At 42.4% G+C, this 11,229-nt stretch overlaps 2 protein-coding genes across 3 annotated transcripts; one reads left to right on the top strand and one right to left on the bottom strand.

The window, feature by feature from the left end:
* Positions 1-731: 731 nt before the first annotated feature.
* Positions 732-2,072, top strand: LOC136526743 (uncharacterized). Of its 2 annotated transcripts, XM_066519325.1 has the most exons (3): positions 732-1,137; positions 1,213-1,377; positions 1,509-2,072. In XM_066519325.1, exons 1-3 carry the CDS (start codon positions 1,111-1,113, stop codon positions 1,749-1,751), a joined length of 435 nt encoding a protein of 144 aa, XP_066375422.1. In that variant the 5' UTR covers positions 732-1,110; the 3' UTR covers positions 1,752-2,072. The 2 variants fall into 2 exon arrangements, with proteins under 2 accessions (XP_066375422.1, XP_066375421.1); XM_066519324.1 differs by having other exon boundaries at positions 732-1,377.
* A 151-nt stretch (positions 2,073-2,223) lies between these two features.
* LOC136526742 (putative transcription elongation factor SPT5 homolog 1) lies at positions 2,224-10,976 on the bottom strand. Its single transcript, XM_066519322.1, has 22 exons — positions 10,495-10,976; positions 8,420-8,655; positions 8,190-8,333; positions 7,956-8,117; positions 7,798-7,881; positions 6,313-6,383; positions 5,888-6,245; positions 5,638-5,793; positions 5,447-5,544; positions 5,311-5,359; positions 5,093-5,245; positions 4,850-4,993; positions 4,679-4,778; positions 4,348-4,515; positions 4,228-4,276; positions 4,063-4,154; positions 3,570-3,639; positions 3,329-3,383; positions 3,118-3,226; positions 2,861-3,004; positions 2,678-2,775; positions 2,224-2,551 (listed from the first exon to the last, which is right to left on the bottom strand). Exons 1-22 carry the CDS (start codon positions 10,832-10,834, stop codon positions 2,309-2,311), a joined length of 3,123 nt encoding a protein of 1,040 aa, XP_066375419.1. The 5' UTR covers positions 10,835-10,976; the 3' UTR covers positions 2,224-2,308.
* Positions 10,977-11,229: the final 253 nt, after the last annotated feature.

Raw genomic sequence — 11,229 nt, 5'->3', positions numbered from 1 at the left:
CCAAACAGCACGTGCCACATTGGCCATTCAGGCAATGTATCATTTCACCAACAAAATGGTACTACAGATTTGACATGTGTCTGGTTAGGCAATTTTGTAATCGTGTACAGACAGTTCACAGGTAGGTTTTGAACCCCGGCAACTAGTCCAAGGTTTGAACCAATGTAGCCCTAAATATCTACCTGTGCCAAACAACACTCGTAGGCATTCGGTTTTAGACACGTTTTTGTCTGACAGGTAATATCTGGGAGGTCTTCATCCAAACAGCCGACCAAATTTTGACCATGCCTGATTGGCTGATTTGATTATAGTTTGGCTTGGCAACCTAAAGTCAAAATCCAAACATGCCGTGAGTTTAGTAATGATCTAGCAAATCTCACGGCTCTTGGTCTGGCTTTGATAACACTAGAAAATATGTACCCTCCTTTTTTAAGTATCTTGTCCAGGAATATCGAGAATGGATAGTTCAAACCTAGAGGGTAGAGATATCAAGTACTATGATGAAGACTCGTAAAAGATCATATGTACTGTATGACCTATTTGATTGGATACTTCGATGATTCAGTGCCATATTCAGCCTGTTCGGTTGGCTGGTTCGTATCATTGCTGGTTCGTAAAGAAGTACTGCTAGCTGGTTTGTGTGAGAGAAAAATATTATTCCAGTTAAAAATTTACGATCGTTTACGACAAACCACAGCCAAACCAACAGGCTTGCCTGACTCCAATCATCTGTCTTCTGTCTTGCATATGAATTTTCAGATGGCTCCGTCCTTCACCTTTTCACTGATCCCCTCACCTGGCCCCCAAATCGGATCCACCTCGACAAACCCGCAAGCGGGCTTCTCCTTCTGGCACGGCCCAAAAAGTAGCCGTTGTCTTCCCCCTAAAATCCCCCACCTCTCCTCCCAGATGAACCCCGTTTGGCAATTTCCTCGCCCATAATTAACGCGGCCGTTACGCTCTCGCCTCGCTCTCTCTCCAACCACATCGCACCAACCGCGAGTCCGAAAAGAGATCCCCGCCTCGAGCATCGACGGGACGGGGCAAGGCAAGGCAAGGCGCCGGGACGTTCTCGGAATCGGAGGCGAGGCGGGGAGGGGATCGGATCGGATGGTGGAGGCTGGCGCGAGCTTCATGGTACCCGGAATCGCCCCCGTGCGCTCGATCGGATGGTGTTTGCTGACCATGGGTGGGCTTTGTTTGCGGGCGCAGGATAAGGTCGAGGCGGCGGCGGACGACGTCGTCGTCGACGGGGCGAGCGTGGGCGTCGGGGACGCAGGGAAGGAGGAGGAGATGGCGCCCGTGGAGCCCCTGCCGGAGCCTCCGGACGACGGCAGGCCCGTCGCGTGGCCCATGCCGGACTTCTGCCCTCTCACGGTGAGCGATTCAATTTCAATCCCCCTCCACCTAGATTCGATTCGAATCGAATCCCTCACACACCGCGCGGTCTTCTTCCTCCATCGATCGCAACTGAAGATGAACCGTTGTTTCGCTTGTCTGATCCTCAGATCGATGGGGCGCTGAAGGAGTCGTTCCTGGAGGCTCTGCGGAAGGACGCGGCGGAGATGGAGCGGCCTGCGCGGGAGGAGGCGGAGGAAGAGCTCAGCCCGGACTCGCGGCCGTCCAGCAGCAAGCGCCACCGCGCCGGCACCGCCTCGCCGTCGTCCAGGACCAGCCCCTACCGCAACATCCTGCAGGTGTTCCAGCAGTGCAGGCAGGACGTCGTCGGGGAGACTCCCACCAAGAACTGAACTACTGAAGCCGCCGAGCACAAGCGCAGCAGAGCAGGATCAGGCCGCGCCGCGATGTCACGGCTTTTCGCCGCTTGCTTGCTCGAGAATAACGCTTGCCATTTTGTCCATTCGTTAGCCGTTTGCACATTGTTCTTTGATATGGCTGAAAAGGGGTAGGGAGTTTTTGATTCTTGTGTAAAGATCGGATATAGAAGTTACAGGACCTCAGTAAAGAACGCCATGAGAAATGCAGTTTGGTAATTCCTTTCCCATATGTAACAACTTACGAAGTTACAAGTCGATTTGTGGCATGCGTTTCAAAAATTCGGTATGTGGCATTATACAACAAGACAATGAGGCATGTCGGCATGTGCAATGTGTAAAACTAGTCACTAATCAAGACACCTACCTAAATGAAAGTCTCGACCAAAATTCCAAACGAGCAGCGCTCTGGCAAACGCCTGACAAGAGTGGAAAATGATCGTGGAGATAAGCAATAAAAAGCTTTATTGCAAACGAGGGCATTGTTACAAAATATGTTCTATGATGGACACGTTACAAAATATATATCCATTTCAAGTCGCCAGTTTGGCCAAAATCACCATATCTAATATCTTAACTTCGTATGTGTCGTCAAGCCTCACTATTCCGTCAGAACCATCTATACCTATGAGTTTTCCTGTGTATCCACGGAAATTACCATTCAATATCTTGATCCTGTCACTCTTCTTTGGCCTGATGACCTCGACCTCGTTTGGAAGGACTGTCACCATGTCACCATTGCCCGACGACCCAAGTGCAACTCGGCAAGATCCATCCTGTAAGTTAAAGTGCATATAAGCAATGGCACAAGACAAAAAAAAAACAGAATTTTGCATTCCAAGTGCATATAAGCAATGGCACAACAGAATTTTGCATTCCACCATACGGTGTGCAACACATACCCCGAGTACTTCCCTAACCACACCAGGCCCGTCATCACCTCCCCTCAACACATTGACCAAAACATCCGGCAACAGCCATGTACCGTCACCCTCACCACCTGCAGGCATTTCGGCACATGGTTATATCTACAAAAGCAAGGCAGCACATTAAGGTCTGAAAACATAGCGATCATATCAGCACACCTATTATCGGGGACATTATATCCATTCCAACATTGCCTGGGGTCATTGGTTGACCACCAGGTGTGCCCGGAAGATATGCAGCTGAGTTTGGTGTCATTGGTTGACCAACAGGCGTGGAAGGCACATATGGACTTGGGGCATTTGCTAACAGATCAGAATGAAAAAACAAATATTGTTCGAATAAGTATCCAGACAATACAGAATAAACACATAATTACAATAGTATACTGAATAAATAATCAGATAGACTTCTATACCATAGTTATCCCTGGGAGTAGGAGCATCATTGAAACTAACTCCTGGAGTGTTTGCCCACCCTGAACCAGGTGTGGGGGCTTCGTATGGCCGAGCTTGTGGGGTTCCTGGCTGAAAAGTTTGGATATTGGAAGAAGACATGTGGGAGTTACACATCTGCACAAAACAATTTACTAAAAAAAAAAGGAATAGGACAAGAGTGGCAAAACCAACCTGGTAAGCTGGACTGCTACCCCAAGTAGCAGGATTTCCATCTTCCCAATTATCCCTGGTAAATGACCAACACGGCAACGATCAAAATCATATATCAATGGCTACCTTTTAAGTCTAAATACAAAAGTAAACAGTAAGCTGCAGTTTGGAACAAAGAAATTATCTTTCCTTCGTCCCAAACAGACCCAACCCTAGTTCCAACAAACATGGATCAGATATATCATTGTGGAAAAATTACAACCTCGGAGGGCTCATAGGAGCCCAGGCTCGACTTCGCATGGGAGTCCGCATCCCGTCATGTATTGGTGTTGCTGTAGCAAATGAATCGGAGATTATTGCAGAAACATGCAAAATGAATGACATACTGAATGCATGGAACAGATGATGCCAATATAGATTCTCATTGAAAGTCTACTATGGTACGAATGCTTGATCAAATTGTTTGAGGTCACAGCTTAGGCTCTCTTGTTCATTGCAACAAATAAGGGACAAACACACAGCCAGTACCCAGACAAAGGACAAAAAGCATTATCTTGCCTTTTAAAAAAAAATCCATAGAAAAAGGATATTTAAAACAATTAGATATAAGCAAACAAATGTACCAACCATGGGAAGCAACTTGCAATGTGGGGAAAGACTCAAAACATAACTAAAATCAGTGACAGCTCATGGGTGAAAAGACATCCTTTGATATATAGGAACATTGGAAATTCGAGGATAAAAGGCAAACAAACCTCCAGGGTCACGCATTGGAGTCTGATAAGCATGATGTGGCGTTCGAGACGGGTGCATTGGTGTTTCACCGCCCAATGAATAACGAGGTTCACTGATGACATGATAATACTCAATTAGCAAAATACATAAGAAAAGATTGCTTAAATAAGTGGACAAGATATTACCGGAATGGTGTCGCAACAGTAGGTGTGTCAGCAATATCATCTCTTTTAACTGTGTATTAGTCATATTAGCCTCCAACATATGATAAGTCACAGGGCATAGATAACAATAAGAGGATTCACCTGTGACGATCTTCATCAATGAATCAAGCTCTACACGTACGAGTGCACCAGTCACCTCTTTAACACGGCCACGGTATCCCTTATAAGGGCCAGATTTAATTTTTATACATTTACCCACCAAGGCGTCATGTCCTCTACCACCACGGCCGCCTCCAAACCTTCCACCATCTGCATTGGATGGCAAGGCTATATTAATATATAATCTACAGCTGCATAAAGTAACTACCCTTGCTTCAAGAAATGTAGAATATTTGAATAGTCCGCTGTAACATATCCAGGCAAAACTAAGCCTTTGAACTTGGAAACTGGAAGTATCAAAATATGATCATACAATTCATAATAGGTCCTCTTGGGGGCAGCCTTCCTGGAGATTGCAGAATGCTTGCTGAAGATCTCAAAGCACCAAGCCGTGCATCAGCTGTGTCCATACCCTGCATCAGCAAAGCGAAAAATGAGACAAATTCTCAAGCATGACTAAGGATCAAAAGGGTTCAGTACGAACATTTCCTCGACGGCCACCAGTTGATCCACCAACAAGAAGGCAAGACTGCGCTTTTGCACAAATAAAGCCTGCATGTTCAAGGTGATGCCTGTCATAGATAAATAGTATCCCCTTGTGTATGTGTTCCACAGGTCCTTGCTTCCCCTAATTTGACAAAATATGGATGTAAATACAATAAAGATAAGAGATAAACAGGAGTCAAAACAACCATCCAAAATCGTAACAAACAGAACTGGGACACACCTTGCATGCTCCTTCAATAACCCTTACAACATCCTTCGCAGAGATGATATTATTAGAACGATCTTTAGCTGATGAGCGCCTATCAATTTTGCTTTTTATTTCTCTTAATTTCACGAGCACAACTTCAGGTCTATCTGGCACTCCTTTCAGAACCTAAATATACACCTTAGTAAATATAGTGTGAAGTACAATCACCCTTACTAGAATAATATAATTACCTGAAATGCTTCAGCTTCCACCCTTATAATTACTCCAAATGACAAGTTGCTGAAAATGGATTGACGAATGACGAGTACAGGTAAGTAATCAAAATAAACGAGATACGATTATTGTTCATTCGAAGAGTAAACTTACTCTAAAAGGACAAGATCATGCAGTTCATAATCACCAATTCTGGTGATTCCTGTGGTAATTTCAGAGCTTTCGACGACATGATCAGCAAACACATGGATCTGTGTCATCCAACAAGAGCACATTAAGAACAAATTATTTCAAATAGATCAGCTTAAATGTTTCTTCATAATCTTGATAAGACAATTACTCACATGTTCTTTAGTTGTGTCAGACAAAATTATCAAGACATGCCCTTCCACTTTAACAACCATGCCAGTAGCACCTTCTTGAACACCTGAGATCACCTTGACATGGTCACCAGGCTTGAAATATTTGCAAAGTTCCTTTTCATTGAAGGCTAATGTTTTCTGCAGTTACAAATGCATTGACAATAGACAATACTGTAAGCCATTCCTCCACCATAAATTTCATAATAATAAGTAGCTAATTGCAATTGGTTACCGGAAGATCAGATATTTTTGGTCTGATGTGAACGGTTTCATCCTCTACTTTCTCAACCCACCCCTCCAGATTTTTCAAATCGCCTTTAACAACAATGACGGCATCACCCTTCATAAAGTGCCCTTTTTTCCTGTTTGCAAACAGAGTGGACAAGCTAGCCATGTCGCCATTCATGTCTTCACCAGGCTTCTTAAACTTCTCAAGCTCATCAAAAGTCGGTTGAATATTATTTGTGTGGATTGATTTAGTGGAGACTGATTTGTACAAGAAACCATCTTTGAACTTCAAATTATCAACCCACTCAAAGTACTCCCCAGATTCTTTATCTCGCCTCCGTTCCACACGAATATGCATCTCCCTGTTTGCACAAGATTAGCAAACAATAACAGAAACAATTAGATAATTCTTAAGGAGAAAAATGTCACCTCGCCTCATCGATATTGAAGAATCGTGGTGGTGGGACAAATGCTTTCTTCTTTACAGCCTCCCTCCCTTCCTGAAATACAAATTGTCCATCAGGATAAGAACCCCAATGACCTGATTAACTCAACAGCTCAATCAGGAACAAAAAAATAACAACCAAACATGATAATCAGAAAATTACTTCAAATAAATACAGCTCACAGATCACAAGATGTTTTTTCTTTAGAAAAACATGACCAGGAGATATAAAAAAATACAGTGAACTCAATTGTAAAACATGAAAGCTCCCTCCAACTCCAAACGTAGGTTGTTCTAGGATTGTAGTCAGTTAAATTTGATCTATTAATATATGAAAATTTATATAGATTGACAACGGGAAAATATTGGGTGCAAACCCTCCACTCGCTTGAATCGTGAAAACCCTTTAGAGAAACATACTTATGAGTTTTTAAAAAATTTGAAACTATGCACACATCCGTAGTGTATCTACGGATGCATGTTGTCACAAAATTTGAGATTCAAATTCGTTTTGTAAAAATTTCTATGAAAATAACAAAATTGAGATGCATATGCACTAGAGGACAAAATTCATAGGAATTTGTCTTCTAGTGCATGTGCACCAATTTGTTATTTTCATATGATTTTTTTCTATATTGGTTTTGAATCTCAAATTTTGCAAAAATGTATATCCATAGATGCACTGTGGATGTGCATAGTTTCATTTTTTTAAAAACTCCTAAGTATGTTTTGGTAAAAGGTTTTTAGGATTCCACCGAGTAAAGGGTTTGCACTGAATATTTTCCCGATTGACAACACATGTTTGATGTTACTACATTCATCACAGAAAATACTTTCATAATATTATCTAAAATACTACTCCCTCCGTTCCAAATTATAAGACATTTTGGCTTTTCTAGATACATTGCTTTTACTATGTATCTAGACATAGGGTATGTCAAAGTGCATAGCAAAATGTGTGTATCAAGAAAAAAAAAACAAAATGTCTTATAATTTGGAATGGGGGGTATGATTTTATAAAATTTGCAAGTCAAAGTATCATACTGGAGACCCTGTTGATGTCCTAAACGACTAAACTTTGGAATCAGTGGGAGTACATTGTTTATAATTTATTCTCTTATTGTATATCAGACTGTGGACCTGAGACCTCAGTTTTGAATATACATTTAGCTAGTTAAGTAGCTAGGTGCATAATAGAAGAGAATAAAACTGAGACAAATAGATTAGCTCCACTCCTTAATTTATGCAATTAAAGTTGATAGGAAGTAGTAATAAACAAAAGTGCAAGATTGTGAGAAGTGTAATGCTTTGAGTACAAATTCAGGTACAACCATGTACCTAAACCATTCAGTGCATCTATGAGCTTTCCATCCAAGTCATCTTAACCTTTGGATCTTTAGTACCCAAGTTGTACTAAAATAGGTGTAGTTGTAGCACTGCTCTTGTGAGAAACAAGGGTTAGAACTTACCAGTTTACTAGCCAAAGCTTGTAGATCTATTCTAGGGATCAGCTTCACATCTACTCTTTGACGTACATTGTCAACATCAACAACCTGCAAAACACGATCACATAAACATTTGAAGAATGGTATACAGTATATTTATAAGAGAAGTGTTGTGGTAATACCTTAGCAAGGTCACCTTTATATATGCCCAATTTCATTCGGACCCAAGAATCCCTTGAAAGATCAACAGATTTGCTCTCAACAGAGAGGACATCTGCCATTTCTTTTATCGGTACTAATGTTATTTTTGCTGAAGCATAAATGTTTCGTAGACCTTTGCAAGCCTGCATAGACCAAGTTTAGCAAGGAGGAATGAAATCAGAAGTAAAATGCCAAGCACACGCAGACATGCTTACCTCTTTGACATGGGCCTCCTTTTCAGCTTCAACATAAATATAATTTTTTAGATGATCCAATGCCACGACTGACTTTATCTGAAGGTCTGTCCTATCGATGTACTTTTGCATCAGACAAATCGCAGTCTCTCTCTCATGTCCAATCTGAAGTCACAGTCATGCGTTAGTAGAGCTGAAGTAGGGCCAATAAACATCCAAGCAGTTTATAGTAAGATAAATCTTGAGCATACCGCACATTTGACCATCCATAGTTTAGGATCCTTCACGGAGGGCAGCAGAGCTTGCTGTTCCACTTCTGCTGCTTCCTCACCGTACTCAATATGAGTGGATCTTGCATATCTCTCCCGCACTTGTCTCTCAATTTCATCAATGTCCTCTTCCTCATCCCTCATAGGAATAGAATGACGTCTTGAGCCCCTAATAACATTCTCATCAGGAAGGTCGGCCCCAGCATCATTAATAAAATCTAAAATGAAAGGCAAAGGAGCAGATATCAGTGCATTAGAAACCTGAACATGCTTCTGTTGCTTAGTACAACAATAAGCACAGAGCTAATTCAATTTCAACATTTAAACAGTTGTTTACAGATCCAAAAGCAATTAATAAAATCATACTCCCGCTGTCCCAATATATAAGACGTGCATGTATTTCATGATTCAAACTTTGTAATCTTTGCCAACAATTAGTCTAACAATATGAAAACTTTGTGCTACAAGAGTGGTTACATTGGACTTAGCGTTTAGAAATACCTTCTTCTGACCAACCTTTTTTTGCCGCGAAGGATATATTATAAAAGAAATTAGCAGTCAAAGAGTGATCTCGAAGACCACACCAAATCAAACTGCGCCTTATATTTGGGAAGGAGGGGGTAACAAAATTACACTGTTTCTAGCAATGCTAGTAGTCATAGCCAGCACAATGTGTCACCAGGTTAATGTCTAGTTTGATCTACTAAGAAGTATTAAGTAGTATATTCTACCCAGTCCCAAGATTAATTTCTTTTCATAACTTATTAGTATTAAGTAGTATTGGAGCAAAACATTTGACTTCAACATTCATAATTCTTGCTTGTGATGTATAGATAGATCATCACTCAGTTCAGAGACAAAACAGTTCAGTATGTCCAATCCATTATTTCCAGTAATCAAAGGAGGAAGATGTTTGTGAAATTAACTGTGAAAATGGATGAAAGCATGGAGCTGATTGGAATATTTCCAGGGTTACAAGTAAATCCTTACAGAAAATCTAATGCACCCTGATAGTTCAAACTGCACAATGAGGGTAAAAGAAGACCAGTAGAATATGGAAGATAATTTTGATTTGATACAAATAAAAAGTTTCAGCCTAGAGGGCATAATTTTTTTCCTGCTGCATAAGGCTAAACAATTTGAACTACGATACAATTTATGAATGAATTTTCAATTTGCTGCCAAGGCTTTGTCCAGCTTCAAGCATCTTATCCAACATTCAAAAGAACAGAACCAATTCATTTGATAGCATAAGAAGATTAAAGTTCAGTCAACTGTATGCTGTGTTTGGTACAGTGTTAATATGGCATTGAGAAGTGACTCTTTCCAGTCCTTTCAAGTAGCTTTTGAGAACAGCAGGCCCATAGGTTTGTTCTCATGGGCAACTCTGCATTCCTGAAATGATCAGGCAGAACAAATCCAAGTCTCCAACTGTAGTGCAAGTTCAGGCCCTAGCATCAAGTTTGCCCCAATACCATCCAACTAGGTCCGGTTCCTTATACCCCTAAAAACTTAGGTCTGACCAAACCATCATTTCTATCAGCTTACATAAAGGATAACTAATATAAATAGATCAAATTGAGGTTGAACAACAAAGCAAATTATCAACTGAACAGATAATTAAGACAGGATCTGCACAGGCACTAACAAGTTAACGAAACATATTGGGAGGGTACTTCAGCTAACTTTTTTATCTAGAAAAAACTAGCCGTCACCCACAGGGTGCACCTCTATGAATATAGGTAAACATGATTAAAGTTCGTCTTAAGATCTGGAGCAAAGGCGAACATCAAAATTAGCTGATTTAGTTACACAACTGCTATGAAACTAAATTTCTTGCCAACCTGCAGCTACTACCTAGTCATGAAAACAAAACAGAAGAGGTGGATTTCATCTAGAGCATAAAGTGTTATAGAAATTGCTAACTTCTCACTATATCCCCAAATCCAGTTCTGGAAATCGACCAAATTAGGTCCAGATCTCAACAAAGACTGCAGAAATACCACCCAAGTCATAAACAGAGCATCACGACGCAATAAAATAGGGCGACCACTCACCGTCCTCGCCCTCGCCTTCGTCCTCTTCTTCCTCATCCTCGTCGACCTGGGCCTCCTCGTCGAAGAACCCTCGCACCCCGCCGCCGCCCTTCTTCCTCGGCCGGCCCCCGCCGTCGTCGTCGTCGTCATCCTCGTCCTCATCCTCGATGGCCGAGTCGTCAATAAAGTTGTCTTCGCGCGACCGCTTCCGCCCGCCGCCGCCGCGGGAGGCCTTCCCGCGCCTCGCCTCCTCCTCGTAGTCGTCTTCCTCGTCCTCCTCTTCCTCCTCGTCCAGGTCGTAGGCCTCCTCCTCGTCCTCCTCCTCGATCTCGTCGTCGTCGTCGTGGTCGCGTCGAGCCATGGATTTGGCGGCTAGGTTTTCGAGCTCTCGCAGGGATGCGCGCGGAGGAAGGGGAAACTCCTCGCGGCGAGTCGTGTGAGGGAAGAGAGGCGAGGCCGCGAGCGCGAGGGTGTAGAGCCGACCCGCCTCGCGGCTCCGGCACTCCGCGAGGAGGCTTTTATGTGTGCCATTAAAAAAATATGTAATTAGCGTATAAGCCATTAAAAAAAAATTGAACTTCTCTTCAAGTCATTCCATCAGTATTCCCTTCGTTTTTTACTATTTGGGAGTCCTCACAAGTGAGTCAGGTTAGTTAAAACGCCCATAATACCCCTCACATCTCTATCCTCTCTCTCTCAAACTCGATCTCTCTTCTCGTGCGTGCGGCCGGGGCGGAGCTCGCCCGCGTCCGCGCT

The sequence above is a fragment of the Miscanthus floridulus genome, chromosome 19 (assembly GCF_019320115.1).
Source record: "Miscanthus floridulus cultivar M001 chromosome 19, ASM1932011v1, whole genome shotgun sequence".
NCBI classification, from domain to species: domain Eukaryota; kingdom Viridiplantae; phylum Streptophyta; class Magnoliopsida; order Poales; family Poaceae; genus Miscanthus; species Miscanthus floridulus.
The sequence above is the reverse complement of the archived record's forward strand: the minus strand, read 5'-3'. Positions and strand labels throughout refer to the sequence as shown.

Bases quoted from the DNA above. Each gene is read 5' to 3' on its own strand.
- LOC136526743 (XM_066519324.1), top strand. From the start codon at position 1,111: ATGGTGGAGGCTGGCGCGAGCTTCATGGTACCCGGAATCGCCCCCGTG. The intron at 1,378-1,508 runs GTGAGCGATTCA...TCTGATCCTCAG, and splicing joins CGGACTTCTGCCCTCTCACG to ATCGATGGGGCGCTGAAGGA.
- LOC136526742 (XM_066519322.1), bottom strand. From the start codon at position 10,834: ATGGCTCGACGCGACCACGACGACGACGACGAGATCGAGGAGGAGGAC. The intron at 7,882-7,955 runs GTATTACCACAA...CGTGTTTTGCAG, and splicing joins ATAAAGGTGACCTTGCTAAG to GTTGTTGATGTTGACAATGT. The intron at 6,246-6,312 runs GTGACATTTTTC...TTGTGCAAACAG, and splicing joins TTCAATATCGATGAGGCGAG to GGAGATGCATATTCGTGTGG.